Here is a 20,399-nt window from a genome sequence, read left to right as displayed (position 1 = left end):
AAAAAGTAAATGGACTCAGTTCTGATGCTGCACGTTGTAAATATATTGTCAAATTGTTTCATCTAGTTGTATATGTTTTTGTTTTAGTGCAATGTCTTGGGGAATAACCTGAAAGATTTAGTAGACAAATACCAGCACTACAAGGAAACATCATCCGAACTTCTGTCCGGGTTACAGAACTCAGAAGTAGCTGTAAACAAACGGTTATCGGAGCCCATTGCCTCTGACACCAGAACTTTGCAAAGGCAGCTGGAAGACGCAAAGGTAAATCTGTTTTGCATTGATTGGCTTCAGAAAACGTTGTACCACGGTTAGTTCCATGGAAGCCAGCAGTGGAGAAGAGCGAGAAGGTTGTATTAAGAATAGGTTTAGGAAATGTGCATAGATGTAGCTGGTCAAAACACTTTTGCCCAGATTAATACATGGAGCGCTTGGAACATTCACCATTTACAAGGCAGTTTTGACAATCCCTATTACTTTCAGTGAGGATATTTTCTCTGGAGGAAACTTCTTCTAAGTTTAATATTTTCTGGATTCTATTTATATATTTCACATTAAACTGACAGGATTTACTTGAGTTGGACATAGTTGGACCTTATGTTTGCTTGAATTGAATTTTCTGTCTCGGGCCAAGGTAGCAGTTAAGAACATATTGAGTTATAACTGCTTATTATTAGATGTTAACTGAACATTGTTAACATTCTTGTCTTTGCAGATGCTGTGTGAGCAGATGGCCACCCAGCAAGCTGGTGTAGAGAAGCTTAAGAAGGCAGCAGATGTGCTTCTGGATACCAAAGGAGGTCTATTACTAAACAACGATGAAATCCAGAAGCCACTTGGTATACTTCATTTATTCTACTTCATTAATAGTTTGGGCTACACCTAATTTCATTGTTCATGAGCCATAACAAAGGTTTTTCTTGATTAAGCCTTGTTCATTTATTTTAGTTTGTCCCTAAAATACCAATGGTACATCAAATTCTAACTTTTAATAGTTATGTGTGATGTTATTTTGTGATGACGCGCTCATGCTACAATGGCATCTCATGAAAGGCCATGTTAGCTATTTAATTCAGCTTGGGATATCGTGGAAAGATATAACTTAATGCACTTTTTGGAATTTAAACTGTATGGGTGTTCTGGATTTTGGGATTTCCGGGATCTTAACCAGTTATATTTGTTAATATAATTTTTTATTGCAGATGAGATTGCAGAAAAATATGATAACGTATCCCAGTCATTGAATGACTGGAATGGGAAACTCCAGATAACCCTCACTCGCTCACTTAGTGTCCAGGATGGCCTGGATGAAATGTTAAACTGGATGCAGGGGGTCGAACATGATTTGAAAGACCAACTGCAAGTGCCATTAAATTCTTCTGCCATTCAGGAAATCATATCAAAAAATAATGTAAGTGAATTTACTTACATTGCATTAGCAGTGTACCCATTCAGGTTCTAGAACTAGGATGTCATGAATTCAGGTCCCCATGTACTAACCCCATGAAGCCAGTGAAAGTGGTTAAACACTGCAGACAATATGTTAAAGGCTGCAGTTTGTTAACCGGTCTGCTGGCTGCTGAGCTAAACCCAGTATTTTACAGGAAAGAACAGGAACCAACCATATGAAGCAGTCCGAGTTTTCGTATAAAGATTGATTGCTATCAGCCACGCTGCACTTTCCAATAACTGGCCATAACAGCATCAGCATTTTACAGAAGTATTGTATGACTGTCATCTTAGCTTAATTGATTACGTTTAAATTGTTACCAAAATCAAAGTTAATAGAGAATGACAGATTATAGTAACAGGCAATATAAATAATTAACAAGGATTAATAATTTCATTGAAATTAAACACAGAAGGAGTTCAATTTGGCAGCCTCTCCCTAAAACCTCAAATCCAGACCCATGTGTTTACCGCAGTCTGTAAAGCAAATATGTAAGCACCTTACTGCAAAGCTGAGTATGATCTACTACTGTAATGTTATCCACGATCATTTTCACATTTGGATTGTTTCCACTTCCCAGTTGCTAGAACAAGACATCTCCAGCCGCGAAAGCAGTATTAGTGCGATGAATGAAAAAGTGAATACGTTTATGGAGACAGCAGATCCAGCTACAGCCTCTTCTTTACGTGCAAAAACGAGCGGGCTGTCTCAGCGCTTTAATAAAGCTAGTGAAGATACAAAGGAGCGCATCGTGCAAATGGAATGCTTGAAGACCAAGGTGGATTTATTTGAGAATCTGTCTGAAAAAGTCCAAGAATTCCTAGACAAGAAAATCCAAGACTTTACCGAGACAGATGGTCCAGGAAAGGATGTGACAGAGCTATCTCAGTATATGCAGGTATCAGAATCACAGCACACACATATATATATACCCAGAAGTAAATGATTCTTTACAACCATGTTCTAACAGTGTTAGTTGGCACTTGATCTGTATTAACATGCTACATGCTATATGGATGATTAACTACTACTTTACTAAATGTATTAATCTGCTATTAATTAAATAATGGAGACAAAAAGGCCCTGTATTTGGAAAGAAATACACAAGCTGCTTACTATTACTTCCCTGCATCAGAACTGTGACCACTCTCACCTGCAAATAGAATAAAAGTCATCTTAAACTGTAAGCGTCCATGATTACGTTGTACATAGTTCGTCCTACACTTCCATTTAGCTAACTAATATTATTATTGTTATTATTATTATTATTATATTTTTGTAAAATTACAGGAAACAAGCACTGAGTTGATGGAGCATAAGAAAAGCCTGGAAAGCTTACAGGAACTTGTTGATGAGTTGTGCGTGTATGGGGCTCCTGCAGACAAGGCAATGGTTTTGGAAAAAGTAAACACAATGTTGAGGAAATACACAGATCTGGAAGAGGCTGTTAAAACAAAGTATGTTCAACCATATCTTAGTGCATTTCATATTTTATACATTAATATACAATGGTTAACTGTAGCTACTAATGAGCCATTATACTAACACCATAGATAGTACACTGAAACAGTTTGGCCCTAACAGCTCACAGCTCTCATGCTGGTATGCAAAGTTTGAAAAGTGATGTTCTCAGTATAGCAATCAATTAAATAGTTCTTTTGATTCCATGACATGTTTCTTCTTTATGTGCAACCCATTTTACTTATGATAGATTTATATGATAAATCTAGTAGTATTTTATAATATAGAATATCTAATGTGCTATGATTTTATCTTGTGGAATAATTATATATTATTCACCTATATATTGTGTTCTTTCTTTCAGGGAAGAAGATGTGTCTTCTTGCCGAAATCAGATGGATATGTTTCAGGCTTTAGTCCAATCTCTAAAGCATTGGTTCATATCAGTAGATAAAAGAATGCCAGCTGCCTCACCGAGTCTTGGCGTGGAAGAGTTATCTACTCATCTGAATGAGTGGAAGGTAGGTTTGCAAGAAGCAGTCTACGTGCTGGCACCTACAAGCTGTGTCATCACACGAGGACAATTATTTACACAGCTTCTTTGCTTTCTTTTTAGAACTTACAAGCAGAGTGGACCCAAAAGGCACCAGACGTAGAAAAAGTCAATAGCAAAGGGGCAGCGTTGTGTCACCTAATAAGTGCAGTGACCTCACCTGCCAAAACCAGGGCAACAGGTAAAGCAGGTACTGTACTACAGATGGTTTCTGTTTCTATACTGCATGCCTTCCACTGTTCAGTGGGCTTGTCGGGGATATCAGAAATGTCTCTTGTAACCACATAGGATCCTTTTTTAGACGGTGTGCCGCCATATGACAAAGGTTACCCCGGGACCGGCTTAGGCCTATAGGGCCCAACCTAAACATGTGGATGACTAGCCGCTAAAAGCAGATTATTGACTGTATTTTAAAGTACGGTATGCTTTGGGAAGTTGTGTAATGTCTGCGGATGAAATAGTAAGATTTATAAATTAGGAACACACCTTTTGTGCATAGCATAGACGCAGTGCCATTAACGAGACGTGGGCTCACTTTTGGTAACATTAAGCCCACCCTTCATGTCTATGTTATGTACTCTGAGTACCACCAACTCCCAGTCACCAGTATGTTAGCTAGTCATGGCATGGACAGGTACGATTCTGAACCCAGTCGCAAGAGGAGAAAGCATTGGACATTTATTAATGCACACCTCTGATCTCCGTAAATGGATTTCTATGTGAAACACAGTTTGTTTTACTGATGAGTAGGTATTTAAGAAAGCTAAGGTCCATTTCATTTATTTTTTTTGTCATGTTATGTACCTTGCATTTAGTGTGGGTAAGGTGAGCAGAAGAGAGAGGATCTCATAAAATGACTACTGGTCTTGACACCTTGTGCTTGCACTTAGCTCCACGCTGAGAAAATAGAGCCACGTCATTTTCACCCCAATAACTTTTCAAAAAAATGGCCTGATTGAAGAATGCCAAAGAACAAAACTTTAAATGAATGACTCTGAAGATGGATTCTATACCGATCATTTCCATTCCCAAAGTAGACAATGTAGAAACAGTTCACTTTTAGTTATCTGACATAGAGATGAATAACATAAGTGCATCAGAAGAAAATTCTAAGTCTGTATATTTATACATATGATGAGATGCTCACTAGATAATGTAGAGGTTTTCCAGTTGCTACATTATTAAGGGTAGTGGAACTTTCCAGTTAATGACATAAAGTAGCTATCATCCAGGGTTCCCACGAACATGCGATCAGGAACAAAACACATACTGTCCTGTTGTGCGTCTTTTTATCTTTAAGCTAAACATTTGAATGTATTTCATTTGGCTAGCAAATGATATTTTGTTGTCGGTTTTCTGTGTTAATGAGTTATTCGTATGGATCCAGTGCATGGAGCCCTGGACCATATGTGAAAAGAACAATTCCAGGGAAAACTTCTGATTGTGGAGCAACCACCATAGCAACCAATAGTGTGTTTCCACTAATTAAACCACCTTACATCAGGCATCGGCTCTATAAATAAAGCCCTTTGTGTATCTTTGGATTTTGCAGGTAGGACTGTCGTGAACGGGGCTGTGACCTCTGATGCCAAGGACCATTTAACTAATAAAGGTAAGAAGAAGAACAGTCAATAGGTTTATGTAATGTAGTGGCTATTCTATTGTGGGGTTTTTGTGTATAAAATGATGATATGTCTTTATCTATTAAATGGGGACAGGTTTACAGTTAATGGAACCAAGTACTGTCCACCGTCGTTTACAAAATGACCTACATTTTTTTTTTAGTATAGCTTTTTTTATTTGCTTAAACTTACCACTAGATGGGGATGCGTGTTAAAATCTGATATTGGTCTTATCTAAACCAGAGTGACGCCAGGGAAATGATGTCATAAGCCATGTTTGTTTAATAAACAGAGAAAAGTGTAAAAAAAACAAAAAACGTAGAGTGACAGAAGGAGGGCAATAGACTGCAGCCGAATGCTTTCTTCAAGTGTATTAACTGAAAATTATAGAGTATGTTTGAAAAACTATGACTTTTCACATTGCATTGTGCATTAGATTACATGGTATTTATAGAACGCCCGCAGATTCAGTAGCACTAATACAATAATGGAGAGTGAAAAACACAGAAACTTTTACAATGCTTTTTCAGTTTCTTCTTTTTCAGTATAAACAGATATTTCTAAAGATGCATTAAGTTATAAAAGTAATACATTTAGCAGATTGCCAAACAGTAGCCATCGCCAGTCCGTCCCTAACCTGGTTAGGTTTTAAACCTCGAGTGACCCTGCTAAAAATCAGCAGATGATACGAACTACAAATCAGAATGCTTGATGTAGACCCAGACAGTCCTGTTTATATAATGTATTTCAGATAAACCCCTTTTATATTCCTTTGCCAAAAACTCAATCTGGTTATAATGAAGAATCATATATCTCGTGTGCAATATGGTTTTACATATATTGTAGTGCCAAACAGAAAATGTTATGTATCTTATTTGCATCAAGATAAAATATACAAAGCATAACCATATTAACTTTGTTCCTTTGCACAAGATAGTTGCTGTTTACGTGATCGTTGGCCTTACACACACACATATTAATATATACTCTCATCAAATGCTTTTTGTTTAAAGAATTGGCAACAGTAAAGAAGGAGGTATCTGATGTCAATGAAGGCTATGAGAATTTGGGTGCTTTGTTAAAAGAGAGAGTGCATGATCTGGAAGCCAGACTTTCCCAAATGAAGCAAGTCGAGGAAGAAACGGAGACACTGATGAAATGGTTTCAGAAAATGCAGGAGGTAGCCAAAGCTTGGGAGGCTCCAGCAGACAGCGAAGAAGTTCGAGCCCAGATAGAAGAGCACAAGGTACATTTACAATGCATTAAGCACCTGCAACACTGCTGTGCCGCTCTCATATTTACAAACAAATAATCTGTATTACTGTATTGTAAGTTATCCTGCAGTAAGATTTTTTCCCCCTTTATTTGTTCTGCAGCGCTTTGCAGCAGAAGTACAGCAGAATGGGGGTAGAGTGGACATGCTGAAGGACAAACTAAAAGCTTTGCTAGATGCTAATCCAGATGCACCAGAATCCCACAAGTGGAAAGAACTACTGGATAACATAGGTACTTAATGTTGTCTTCACTAATGTAGGGATTCATCAAGAGAGAAAAACGCAATTACAAAATCACATAAGAGTAAGTCCAAAATCAAGGTACCAAAGTGGGACTCAGGATCACTGAGTAGTTTAGCAGGATAGCAGAAGTACTGGCTAGCAGTGTTTTCAGGTGTATTGTATACATCTCCCCAGACGATTGGCCACACCTGAGATATATACCTATATACCTGTAGCTACAGTTACCAGGCTCGCCTCAGATAAGCCTCAGATTCTTTACAAGGATGGACCTGGTTGGGAGGTGGATGAGAGGCCACATGGCCAGCAGAGAAGGTAGCCATGAATAACACACATCTGGTTGTCAACATGTGCAAAAGATGATGTTGATCTGTCAAAGTCAGCTTGGCTTGTAAATTAGAATAATATACAGGACAATTCCCACTATGTCTTATTACTGTGCTCCAAGAACACTGGGAGTAACCTTTTGGTAATTATTATTTATGGGAATAATGGAAATCCTTCCAGTGTTGAGTTTAATTTTTTATTAATTACTTGGGTCCTATCATATTGTGTTTTATAAACAATACAGAACTGGGTTAATTTTGAAGTGGTATTTATTGCCAGTAGAACTGAGCATCAAATGAATTACGATGCTTTTGTCTAAAGGAAGGGTATTTTAGAAATAAACTCAAAGTAACACATGCTTACCTTTTGAAGAAGCTGTGCATGCTTTCTGCATGAGCCAGCGCTGGAGCTGGCTGGCGGTGAACATACCACCATGTTCACCACTATGGGTTTGATGGAACACATCAGGAATGGCTGCACTAGGCTTCCTTCAGTCAATCTTGTTTCCTAAGTAAGCAGATAAAGCCCTGCCTGTACTCATCTTTTTTTCTGCTGCACATTGGCCAGCTTCGGAACGACATAGAATACACTTTGAAATTCAGCTGAGGGTTATGATAGCGTTCTTTCTTAAAGAATTAAAACTATGCGGCCATTACAAGCTACCATGTCTGCTTTATGGTTCATAGGCATCCTGTCTTCTTTTAGCCAAGGCATCATTTTGAATATGTGGTTAATGATAATACAGAAAGCCTGAAGAGATATCAGAGATACCTAATTTGCATTTGAAAGAATACTATTTGCACACAAAGGTTATTTATTAAGCTAAATGTACTCCTAAAAGTTGATATCATCTAACACAGACAATAACCTGTGGATCTTTTTTTTTTTTTTTTTTACGTAAAAGCAGCTTAATTTTAGAGAAGGGTCTAAAACTCCACTTACATCGTAAATAATGCTAAATACAGAGGTACAAATTACATGGCAATAACGTGAAAATGTATTATTAAGAGTATCATATTTAGTGGGTGAACTAAAAATGCAGTGTATAAGCTATTTTTATTTTATGTGTTGTTTGGTGTAGGTATTAGGCATCCTGCGCATTATAATTGAGGTAACCCATTGTTTTGGTTGTCGATAGGACGTGTCCCTGCATATGAAAATCTAAGATATAATGTGTGCTTTATCACTTTCATTGTGGCAGATTCCTTGTGGGGTGACATCAGCCGCCTGACAGCTGAAAGGCAGCAGACGTTGGAGGAGTCTTCAAATGATATCACCCAGTTCCAGACCGCAGAAATTCAATTAAAACAATGGCTTGGGGAGAAGGAACTCATGGCTAGTGTTCTAGGACCCCTTTCAATTGATCCCAATATGCTGAAAACTCAAAAACAACAAGTTCAGGTGATGGATATTTCACTTCTTAGCTCTTTGTTCACTTTTTTCAGCTATAGTCAGCTATAGTCAGATAAGGTCTACTGAATGTTTGTACTGATGTGATGGCTAGCAAAACCGAGTACGAATACGCATTTACATGAGGGCATAGATATATGACGACCCGTAATGTAGCTTCACGCGTCATATGTACAGTAGCAAGTCATTGTTTTAGTACTAATGTGGACTAAGAAATCGGAGTGGGAAACAGCAGTAAAGAAATAAAGACAAATTCTATAACGTAGATCATTATTATTTATTTATTGTTTTATACAGCACCATCATATTCTGCAGCACTCTACAATTGGTTAACAGGACATAACAAGAAGCATATCACATTAGAATGGGCCCTGCTCAAATAATCTTACAATCCAGAGGGAGTAAGGGTATATTACACACATTAGACAAGAGGAAAGAAGAAGAGCATAAACCTCATCTTCAGTGACAAGAGCATTGGTTTGAGAGAAGGGGAGAACAAACTAATGAGGGAACAACAAAAATATAGTGTGGTGGTGCTGGTGGCTGGAGAAAGAGAGAGAAGGTGTAATGATAATAAAGAAAATTAGAATAGCAACAAGACATGGTAACTGGAGAATGATTGTAATGGGAATAAAGTGGTTGTGGAGGGTAAAGGGAGAAGAATCAAAGTTCTCAGACTTAAAAGCAGCCTGATGGAGTATGTGGCTGCACAGTCGTTGCATGCTACTATATTTTTGTGTAAAGGAGACCTCTGATCTTCTTAACCATTGAGTTGTAGGGGCACCTGAGTGCTGTGCACCCCATGCACCTATCTCAGTATGCCCCTTATGAATTCTCTCCACTTTACTCATTTCATGCTTTAGTTTTAGTACTTTGCAGTAGAATGATTCTTTATCTATCTATCCTAGATTCTCCTGAAAGAGTTTGATGCACGAAAGCAGCAGTACAAGCAACTGAATACAGCTGGGCAGAAGATACTGAACAGACCCGGTGACCCTCCTCCATGCGATGAAGCCATCAAAGATCAGCTGGCCACCGTCGCGTGTAAATGGGAGACACTGACTGGTCAATTAAATGACAGGTGCAATAGGATTGACAATGCTATTGTGAAAAGCACCCAGTATCAGGACCTTCTAAAAGGCCTGTCTGATAAATGTAGCACCTTGAACAACAGACTATGCAGCAGTATGACGGTCAGCTCCCACCCTGATGCCATGAACACAGCGAGGGAAGTTCAGGCGGATATTAAGCAAGAAATGAAAAAGATTGAAAATGCAAAAGTGTTGTGTGAAGAGCTGTCAGAGCTGGTTTCAGAGTCATACTTGAAAGCTGAACTAAATCGACAAATGGAAACCATTGTTAAACCATTCATGGATTTGGAACAGAAAGCAGGTATGTGAAAGACAAAACGAAGCATAGCTCTACAAGGAGAAATCCAAATACCAAAAAGATTACGCAATAGTAATATTATAAGGGCAGCGTGCTTGCATAAATAGAAAATGCTGGAACAAGGTCTTTCAGACATGCTGTTTGGGTCCCAGTGGAGAGCTAATGAAAGCAAACATAGTAAAGTTTCGAAAACAGGCTTAGGGTGCCTATGCAATCAAAATAGTGCATTCTACAACATAGTCGTCACAGTCCATTAGCAGTATCATGAAACAGAACACTAAACCAATAAAATATGTGTCAGGTGGAATCTGATTTATATACAGTGTTATGTACTGTTTACACATACATGATAGTTACAAAAAGTGCAGATGGTTGTACAGCATATCTAGGAGACCACCAGCTTATGATATGTCACAAAATATCTGTATATTCTGTATTCCAATTGTTTAGTCTTGGAAATAATTTTACACAATATTTGTTAACATGGGAGAGTTGCTAAAACAGGAGGACGCTATGACCAAGGACACACTGATTGTCCCTGAAAACTTAGGCCACGTTTGGGAGATAAGATTTGTTCACTTAACATTATTTCATTAAATCCTTAGGTTTTCATGTTGAACAGCTGCAGTCAGCATTCACTAGCTCTCAAAAGTTCCACCAAATGTCTGAAGACTTCCAATCGTGGATTCAAACAAAGAAAAGGGAGCAATCTGAAGCTGCACCTATATCCGCCAAGCTGGACACATTGAAGTCATTAATCACAGAGCAGACAGCAATAAGACATGCCTTGGATAACCAACTTAGTGCCTATGAGAATGTTTTAACCGAGGGGGAAAATCTCTTACAAAAAACTGATGGAGAAGAAAAAGCTAAACTTCACTCCCAGCTTTCCCTGCTTAAGTGTGATTGGGAAGACCTCAACAAGCGAACATTAGCAAGGGAACAGAGTTTAATTGATTGCCAGCAGAAAGCTATGAAATACAAAGAGCTGGTAGAAAACATAAAGCCATGGATTGAGGAGAACCAAAATAAACTGTCTGCGGTTAAGATGTTCATAGATCCAGTTGCAATAGAGAATTCAATTGGACAAGTGAAGGTTCTACAAAAGAATGCTGATAAGCAGCGTGGGGTGGTAGAGATGTTAAACAGTGCAGCTGATACATTATTAAGCTCCTGTCAAACGGATAAAGAAATCGTTATAGATGAGAAGGCTGGTATAAACAAACAACTAGAATCACTTGTTGATGATTTGCATAATAAGAGAGACTCGCTGGAGAAAATGATGCTGCGTCTTAAAGATTATCAAGAGTCTGTGAAGGACTCCGAAAGGCATCTTACAGCTGCCCAGGAACACTTAGATGTTCATAATTCACTTGGTGCCCAGGCCTGCAGTAACAAGCATCTGACGGTAATGCAGAGCCAGCAGAGGGCTCTCCAGAGCCTTAAACCACAAGTGGAGCAGTGTATAAAACTGGCCCAGGAACTTGTTGTGGAAGCATCTGATGCTGAAGGTGTCTCCGACCTACTTTTGCAAGCAGACTCTCTTCAGCAAAAGCACAGTGACATCAGTCAACAAGTAGACCAAACATGTTCATTTTTAGAAACCAAGCTGCAAGGCATCGGTCATTTTCAAAACAGTATTCGGGAGATGTTCTCCCAGTTTGCCGAGTTGGATGATGAACTAGACAGTATGTCACCAGGTGGAAGGGATCGAGTTACTCTGCAGTTTCAGAAAGAAGACATAAGTAAATTCCTCAAAAAGCTAGGAGATCTTATAGATAGTAATGAGAATGCCAACAAGACATGTAAGATGATGCTGGCAACAGAATCTTCTCCAGACCTTATTGGCATCAAAAGAGATCTGGAGGCATTAAATAAGCAATGCAACAAACTATTGGACAGAGCGAAATCCAGAGAAGAACAAATTGACGCCACCGTCACTAGAACTGACGAGTTCTATACCACTTTAAAACAGTTTGCTGATTTGCTTAAGGTGGTAGAGGAGCATGAAGAATCCCAAGGTCCAGTAGGAATGGAAACGGATGTTATTAATGAGCAGCTTAACATTTTTAAGGTAAGTGAGAGAAAAATACATGATTGTGTGTCGACCAGTTTTTGCAACATATCTAAAGGATTGGCATTTGGATGTTTATGTGTATATGATGAATCTCCTCATCCTGAAGCAGAATAATAGTCAATTTGGTGTTCCAGAGTTACATGGGGGGGACCTTACTACCATCACGCACCAGGGCTCAATGCAGATTCCGCTACTCTGTTATCACACGGCTAGTATTACAATTCTAGTTATATTGAGATTACTATCTAAAGTGCTGGCTCTTTTTCTGGTCTTTTGTTGTATATGAAAAAAATTAGGAAACGCTTTGAAAGAACACATTCAGTTATAACATTTTAGTGAAAATATAATTTGCCACTGTATAGTGTGAAGGCACCATAACCTGCAAGGTTAATCTAGTGAAATTATAGATTATTCCCATAGGAATGATTTTATGCGGCTAATGCAGACATGATCCTGCAGAACCCCTGTAATTCCCATGTAAAAGGGCAATTTACAAGTATAATTGCTGCCAGTGGTGTGGTAGTGTTGGTTTCTATAACTCGCCCTTCTAAATTCTGCGCTGTCTGATGTGGGAGTGCTAAACATATAGCAATAGGCACCTTTTCTTCCCCCATTTGCTTTGGTTCCTTGCCATTCTGCATTTTTTTTTACATGGTCTCATTCGCAGTTCTGCGCTGACTTGTACCATGTATATTTAAGCAGCAGTAAAACATCAGCCTCTGTAAACTGCTGTGTACCACAACCAAAGAGATCATATTCACTGACCCTTCAAGTAGCCTGCAATGCCACCCAGGAGCATATTTTCAAAGGAGGCTTCTCCCCATGCCACCTACATGTAACTACTTGCCTTTGTAATGTCCCACTAGTGTGATGCCCAAATGTATTTGGACGTGTATGAGGTCACGGTTCATCTGCGGTCTAGCCTCTTCAGTAAATGTGGAATTAAAGTAAGGCTCCAGGAATTTGAGTGATGAATCAGCAGGCCTGGAGGCTTTGTAAAGATTTCTACCACAGATTCACCACATGGGAGATGGGGGCCTAAATGTATTGGAGGAAAAAGAGTGTTAAACAATAGGCCATAGTTGTCCGGTAATAGGGTTGTTCATACAATCAGAATGTGTGCAGAGAACGCAGCGGAGCTTTCTTCATAACCCATTATACTTCACGTATGTGTTTACGTCACATCCGCCAAATGCCTAGGACTGGGAACACATCTATCACTTGCCGGCTTTCGTTTGCTTTAAGCCTTTGCCTAGTTTGTCAGCACATTGTGAAATCCTCGTGTTTCTCTTCATTTACACTCATAGGGCTCGCACCTCTTACCCTAGTGCCGTGTGCAGCAATGCTAAATGGGTTGGAGTCTGAGTGGCACAGGCTGAACAGCTTTAAGTATGCGCTGCCGAGTGTACTCATGTATTATGGTGTTTGCAGACCAGCGCGAGAGAAGGTTTAATAAGTTAGTCTTATCTTCTGAGTGTAGCGTCCACTCAGGGAGGGAAGAACAGGCACAGAACCACTCCACATGGTTTTGGTTGGACACTGTGAGTAGGACGCTTATCGTCATTTTAAGGACAGGCACATCAGCTGGGTGATAAATATATGCATATGCAGAGTACTTCTTCAGCACCACAGATGTCCCTGAAGTGACAGGAAAACTTATGGTTTTTCCACGGGATGATGAGGTCACCGGCCTGCAGCACGGCCCGAGCTTACCTTCCGTCCTTGGCTTGTTTTCTCAGGCTGAACTGAGTCAGTTTCCTGTGGCTAGCTAAATCATAGTGCACAGGAAACACAGGGATAAGGTCACACTCAACACAGTAGACGTGTAGTGCAGGTGAGTTTTTAAAAACTATTGTTTAAGAGTGCCTGAAATATTCCTTTTTTTAGCCGGGTACCAGTTGGGCTCCATAACTCCTAATAGCTTCCAACATGGCGTGGTGACACTAGACCAGGGGTGCTCAAACTGCGGCCCTCCAGCTGCTGCAGGACTACATCTCCCATAATGCACCTTCAGCTAAGGGGCTGGCTGAGGAGTATGGGAGATGTAGTCCTGCAGCAGCTGGAGGGCTGCAGTTTGAGCACCCCGGCACTAGATGCTGTGCACAAGGCTAGTGAGATGGGAGAACGCCACCTCTACAGGTTCTTGTGCTTCCAGGCTGTAACCTAAAGACCCCGGGCCATTTTACACCAAGGGGGGGGGGGCTTATTCTTCATATTGTCCCCTTCCAGGTATAAAGCCAGCTCCTTGTGCCACCCCTGCCACACGTGTACAGTACAACCCTTTTACAGGCTCCTTTATACTGCCCATCACCCTTATTCCGAAGCCACTGTCTATTAAGACCGGTAATATAACAAAACTTTTCTTTTTTATTATTTTGGGCTGCCCCAGTGAGTTTGAGGTTACATGCTACAGCTAAGCACATAATGTACTGTGTATCATCTTTACAGGAGGTGTCGATAAACATTTTTAACTCCTTAGCCAGCTTTTGGTGTATAGCCGCCAGCTAGCCATTTCTCGTACGTGTCATCTGCTCCGTATGGAGTTTTTTTTTTGTTTCAATCAAATAAACCTGCCTCTGCTCTGCGGTTTGCTGGATGTAAAATTATGCTGATGTTAAAAGCAGTCGCAGCGACCAGCGTTAGTCGAGGCCAAACTTTAATAAGTACATTTCCTGCAACATACCAAGTTCATCAGCTACCCAGCCGAGACACACAGACACTGCAGAATGCTACTTCTGCGCTTTGAAGCTTCATATGCTGCTTTGAAGGGGGTTTTCATCGCGTGTAATATTTAATTACACGTGTATTTACCACTTAGCGAGGTTGGCAGAAGACATAGAAACATATTATTATCAGTTCGAAGTAGGGCTGGCACACAGAGAAGCTCTTCTCTCAGCTCACTCTGTTTCTACAAAACAGCGATGCCGCATCAGCATTTTTCCGGGGCGCATGCGATTCATATGCTGCTGACCGGCACATGTGACGAGTTACACATCCCACATACTCCAAATCCCACATACTTTGGGGTTCTTACATGTGTGTGGATCAGCAACATGTGGAAATTACACGGCTGATGTGGCAAGTCTATGACAAGGAGGGCACGTGTTGGACGGGGTAGTATATGTGCCAGATGTGTTCACTAGGACGTTTGGCTGGACCTCCCCAGAGAGAAAGTTGCCATCTCTCCCTTATCCCATGTCTCCCCCCCCCTCTGTTTTGGGTAATTACAGTGTCAGCCGTCACAATATAAGTTGTCTGTCAGTAAGTTATAGCTAGGATTAACCTCCGGAGATCTTAGGAAGTTTAACCCCCACCCCTGGGACTTGGAGCTAACTTAGATCACACATCTCATAGCTGGGATAATGGTGACTATCTCTTATATTATCGGGGGTGTCATTTCCCTTTAAATATGGCACTTAGATCATGGCTGAGCGATGGGGTTTACACAATCCTGACTCACTGTATTTGATATGTATATATATGTGGGTGTTGCACAGTTGTTTCCTTGTCAATATTTAGATGTCGCCACAGCCCAGGCAACTGGATCCCTGAAGAAATGCCTTTGAAAAGCGCCCTTTGGTTATTACAAATCTGACAACATTCGTTTATTTTTAATCCTTAGATTTCTCACCCCTCTAAAAAATACCGCTGGGAAACAGGCATGATTGTGTTAGGCAATTAAAGGGGCAATTAAAAGGGATTTGCTGCCTTTTGTACAATATACAATGAAGAAACCCATGTCAGAACATGTGTAGATTAAAACAAGTAATTTATGTGTATTAAACCCCACTCGTTGGATACATCATGGGAACCACCATCTTTCAAATTTGTAAGTGCCTTACCTGGTTCTGCCAATAACGTGCCCCCAACAGATGTGTTCTTGCTTTTGGGGGGGGGGGGATACCTTTATACAATAACTAAACTTTACTCTCATATATAAAAAAAAAAATTTTTTAGATGTTTTCATGAGCGGTTACATGGAAATTATTTTACTCTGTCAATCCAACCTTCCTTTACTTCCGATCTAGAGGCTGCCATTGCTGTCAGTCATGTGATATTTAGGGCGAGTTTCCTGCTCAGACACCACACCGAGCTGATACTTTATGGCAATGAAAACGAAGTCCGCTCCTCCATAGAACTTCTATCTGGCTGGCTTATTAATGTTCTGCATATTGTTTCATACGGTGAATTGCTGTAATTCTTGTAAATGAGTTTGGGCCCACTGCTTTTCTTCTAAGTATTTGTTTAAGGTGTATAAACTTTTTTTACGGGTGCTCAAATAAAGCAGCCAAACCCTTGTTTAATTTGGATTGCTTTGTGGTCTTGCTCAGCTGAACACCATCTTGCATCTGATAACAAGAACCGGGCTGGATATCTGTCTACATGGACTCTTAATAAAATAATAAAATGAAACACATAGGGCAGAGGTCAGTGGTCCTCGCCATAGAACATAGTAACCAACAAAGCCTCTTCTTTAGTACCAGTCAGCCACTGACTCATTTTACTGGTCCGGTTAACTGTTTGGTGCCTGGCCTAGTGTGTGACTCACAGAGAAAGCATGGCTTTCACAAAGTACAGGAGGGGAGTTTATTTCAAAGGAGGAGAAATGTTAGAACATAATCTAAAACTAGAGGCTGAAGATGTAATATAAGGACATTTTAGTTTACTGAGATAGTGGTCGGTAAGTAGAACAGCCTCCCAGCAGAAGTGGTAGAGGTGTATGCACTGAGGAAATTTAAACATGCATGGGATGAGCAGATGGCTATCCTAAATCTAAGATAAGACCAAGGACCGATTAAGGTCTTTACATGGGCTAGATGGGCTGGATGGTTCTTATCTGCCTTCACATGTTGCGTTTCTATGCATGTCTGATCAATACCGTGATTCACTTTTGAGTAGTTTGAGTAGTTTACCTAATGTATCGGGTTAAATGATTCTGTCATTTCTAGTTTTGTCGTACCCTTTGAATGTACATACTGTGAGAAGCACTGTGTCACTTGCTGCAGCGATATAAACGGCAATATAAGTTATAAGCTATACGTGTAAAGAGTTTATTCATCTCGCCCGTGGGGGGCGTAGTCTTGTCAGAGGGGAGCAGAGGATAAGGGAGGTGAGTTTAGAATGGGTATGTTATTTGTTATGCAGCTTTAGCCCCATGCGCCCTGACCTCAGCTTCCACCAGGGGTTATCATGTGAAGAATATCAATAATCAGGATATCAGCACCTATTTTCCATGATAAAGTTCCTATATAACAGCCTCAGATCCAGACATCACACAGCCTTAGCCAGGCTGATTTCAAATACATGGCACAGCATACAAAATAGTTTGATAAGTGTGTTTAATGATACAGAAAGCAAGTGTATTGTTTTGACCTGTTTCTACTTAAATCAAGCAAACACGAGTAACAGAAATAGATTGAAAATATTGATCTTTTTTGCCTACTCCATGCACCCTTTATTCCCCTCGTATCGGGGCATCTCTGATTCTTCAAAAGCCGCGCCGCATATCCACTCCTCAGTCTGCAACATTTCTGTAACATTCTGTCCTCGCACGACGTGCTCCTGAATCTCCATTCCCATCACACCGTCCTCATTGCCATGTTTATTTCAATTCCGCTTCCACTGCGCGTGGTATAAATCTCACTGTGTAGAGCAGATCTCTCAGACACGCTGTTCTTCTCCTTATCACGCTGACCCTTTGCTTGCAATCAGCAGGCATTGTTCTGCCAGTTTCCTTAAAGGCAAAGGGTCCGCCGGAGGCAGACTTGTGTGGGACAGGAACATAAAGGGCAGGGCTGAGGGGTCAGACCCTGAGCAATAGAATAATAGCTAGGAGCACGAATGGAGTAGTAGCAGATGTTGCTGAAAGAATAAGGGCGTTCCTAAAGCTCACTGCGAGGAGGTTGCCTGTCAGTTCAGAGCAAGCTGAGGAGAGCAGCATTGCTTACCGCAGACACTGGATTGTACAGAACAAGCAGGACGTATTCGTCGTCGATTCATACTTCTTTCGTCGGGCTCGCTGCGGAGGATAACGCTGTGACTGCATTCATTTCAGATCCTCGGCGTGGTGGAACTTCTTACTCTTCATTATTCTTGTCATTATTGATCTCGTGGGGATGCAACTCAGGATATAATATAAGAATCGTCTAACTGCTGCGTCATAAAGCCAATATTTTGCTTGCTGGGTTTTTAAGGATACAACACAGCGTATTTAGTATTTTAGTTTTAGAAAAACTGCAACCTATGGGATCTTTAACTGCTGCCTACGACAAGTTTTTTGTATTATCATGAAGGAGCCTGGATGATAAAGTTTAATTTTGGAGGTTTGTACTATGATGCTGATTACTCACTTTTCCTGCGTTTTTGTACGTCTTGCACTACTATGTCTTATTGGGCACGAAGATTGTATTTCACAGGCTATTTAAATGGATTACAGTTAATTAGTTACCGCCGAAGGATTGTGAACAGTCTGTTTTCCTCCATGTAGTGTTTGGAATCTCTTCTGCAAGCTTAAACAAAGATTATCAAGGACTGATACAATTCTGCTATGCACTCCACAAATTGTGCTTATTTAAGGGTTCTTTCCATTCACTTTAGCACTTTATAGGCTTTTATAGTCATGCAACGTAACATTCCCAGTCCCCGAAGTTTTTGTGCGACTTTAGGAAAAGTTGGTATTTCATAGTTTCGAAATGATGGTTTGGATTTTTAAAGTAATATTTTGACCTCTGTAGTATTTTTGTTAAGAAAAAAAAAAAAAAATGGGCAAGCCGCTGAGCCGGCCGGATTGTTTACGTCAGAACCCCGCATGTGTTGGAAAGGTGGAGGAAGAAGATTTTAATATTGAGGACTGTTACGTTCCCCAGAGATCGATCTATGACACAGTGAGGTTAAATGAGCAGATAGATTCTGGTTCCAAGGGTAGCCTCTCCTCCAGGCATTTTAGTGACCGAACCTTGCCGTACAGCCAAAGGACACTGGACAGCAGTACCTTATGTAGCAACGGTGCACTGGCAACTGGTACTGAATATAGAAGCCGGGAAATTGAGCCAACCAAACTGGATGAAAAAATGATATTTGACGCGCTTAAGATGAATCGGGATATCATTCGGACTGGAGGACGACACAGAGACAAAAGTAAAACTGAAAAAAGGGAGCATAGGAGGTCATGGAGGATGTTTGTACCGGTAAACCTAGCAGATTATGTGTGTAGAAATGAAAGCCCGTGTATTGGAAGTCCTGTTTCTGATCCATTAAAATCAAGTACCTGTAACAAGGAAACCAGCTCGCTAGCCTCAGAAAATGACTCTGGGTTGTGCAGTCCTCAGGTTGAAGGAGAAGAAAAGAAAGATTCAATGGCCATGGAAGGAGAGTCTGCTTTATGCTGTGTGGATAACGGTAACATGGTCGACAGGTTATTTTCAGGGATTTCTAACCGTGATCAGCACATTCCTTTCCTTTTATATACAAAGGCACAGAGTGACTTAGATTGCAGCTTGATAACATGCAGTATTCCAGATTCTACAAGTCTTGAAGTCCAGAGTGCCCTGAACTCTGACGTTGATCTGGATAGCGAGCATTCAGTGCCATATGGGGACTATGTGAATTTAGAAGAAACATTTCATTTATTTGAAGAAGTGGAAAGCCAATGCTATACAAATGGGCATGCAAAAGGGCATGGCATGACCCCTTCAGAGAACACATCCGATGATTTTGATGGTGGTTTGAGTTCTAGAACTGATAACACCTCTACTGGTAGCAATCATGACACGGATTTTTTGGCACATAGTCAGCCACCTCATAGGATAGCACGTATAAAATCTTTAAGAGTGCTGGGTTCCACCTCAAATTCAGAGATAGAGGGCACATATATACTTCCCAAAACAATTCCTCTGACAGATAAATGTAGAATACGGAGAAAAGAATCTGAACAAGAACTACTGACAACCTCGCAATTCTTTCCCAGAAAGGTAATAACCAGAATCTCTTGTTCTTCTGTAACATCTAATAATGCAACAACAGTGTTCAACTCTCTCATATCGTTTAGATGGGTGTCTCGTAGTGATTTTTCTTCTGCAGGAAAACCTTTTGCTTATAGTGCCAGTAGGTTCTGCAGTGCAGTACAACAAGATATACATAGAAACAACAGAAGATGTGGAGGGTTCTGCAAGTTAGATTTTACAGTAGTTTAGTAATTAGGACCAATTTAGGAAGAAATATCATTTCATGTACTGAAGTACTTCTGGGCACTGGAGAAGCCCTAAGGTTAAATGAATTTTCGGAAAACTGATGTATGACCCCAATCCTTGCATTTTGAAATTGAGTAGATGGCCATGGTGGTCATACATAGTTCTGTAATAGCTGTTATGGCCCAAGACAAGGCCCTAGCAAGCATCCTTGGTTGCCTTAAGGGTGACCTCTCTGTGTATAAGTAATGCAAATCCAGAAACACTGATCTAGTGCATTTGTGCATGAAGAGGGTTAACACAAGTTAAGTGACAGGAGATTCCCATTTCGCAGCACACTAAAGTTACATTTTCTTAGAAGCCCCCATCATTTTCAAGCCAGCAGCTCATTTCATAAACACATTGAGAAG

The 20,399-nt window shown here is 40.4% G+C and overlaps 1 protein-coding gene across 2 annotated transcripts in view; it reads left to right on the top strand.

The window, feature by feature from the left end:
• The window catches only part of LOC149302355 (dystonin-like), a 220,535-nt gene that overhangs the window by 149,559 nt on the left and 50,577 nt on the right, over positions 1 to 20,399 (top strand). For both annotated transcript variants that reach the window (XM_089482516.1, XM_089482517.1), the window contains 13 exons: positions 88 to 264; positions 716 to 839; positions 1,203 to 1,411; positions 2,031 to 2,348; positions 2,741 to 2,907; positions 3,276 to 3,432; positions 3,528 to 3,654; positions 5,017 to 5,076; positions 6,100 to 6,332; positions 6,463 to 6,592; positions 8,129 to 8,328; positions 9,246 to 9,729; positions 10,332 to 11,800. In XM_089482516.1, coding sequence (XP_089338642.1) covers positions 88 to 264; positions 716 to 839; positions 1,203 to 1,411; positions 2,031 to 2,348; positions 2,741 to 2,907; positions 3,276 to 3,432; positions 3,528 to 3,654; positions 5,017 to 5,076; positions 6,100 to 6,332; positions 6,463 to 6,592; positions 8,129 to 8,328; positions 9,246 to 9,729; positions 10,332 to 11,800 — 3,855 coding nt within the window. The remainder of the gene's footprint in view (positions 1 to 87; positions 265 to 715; positions 840 to 1,202; positions 1,412 to 2,030; positions 2,349 to 2,740; positions 2,908 to 3,275; positions 3,433 to 3,527; positions 3,655 to 5,016; positions 5,077 to 6,099; positions 6,333 to 6,462; positions 6,593 to 8,128; positions 8,329 to 9,245; positions 9,730 to 10,331; positions 11,801 to 20,399) is intronic.

The sequence above is a fragment of the Sceloporus occidentalis genome, unplaced genomic scaffold, assembly GCF_023333645.1.
Source record: "Sceloporus occidentalis isolate IW3139 unplaced genomic scaffold, rSceOcc1.0.p SCAF_19, whole genome shotgun sequence".
In the NCBI taxonomy this organism is placed as follows: Eukaryota; Metazoa; Chordata; class Lepidosauria; order Squamata; family Phrynosomatidae; genus Sceloporus; species Sceloporus occidentalis.
The sequence above is the reverse complement of the archived record's forward strand: the minus strand, read 5'-3'. Positions and strand labels throughout refer to the sequence as shown.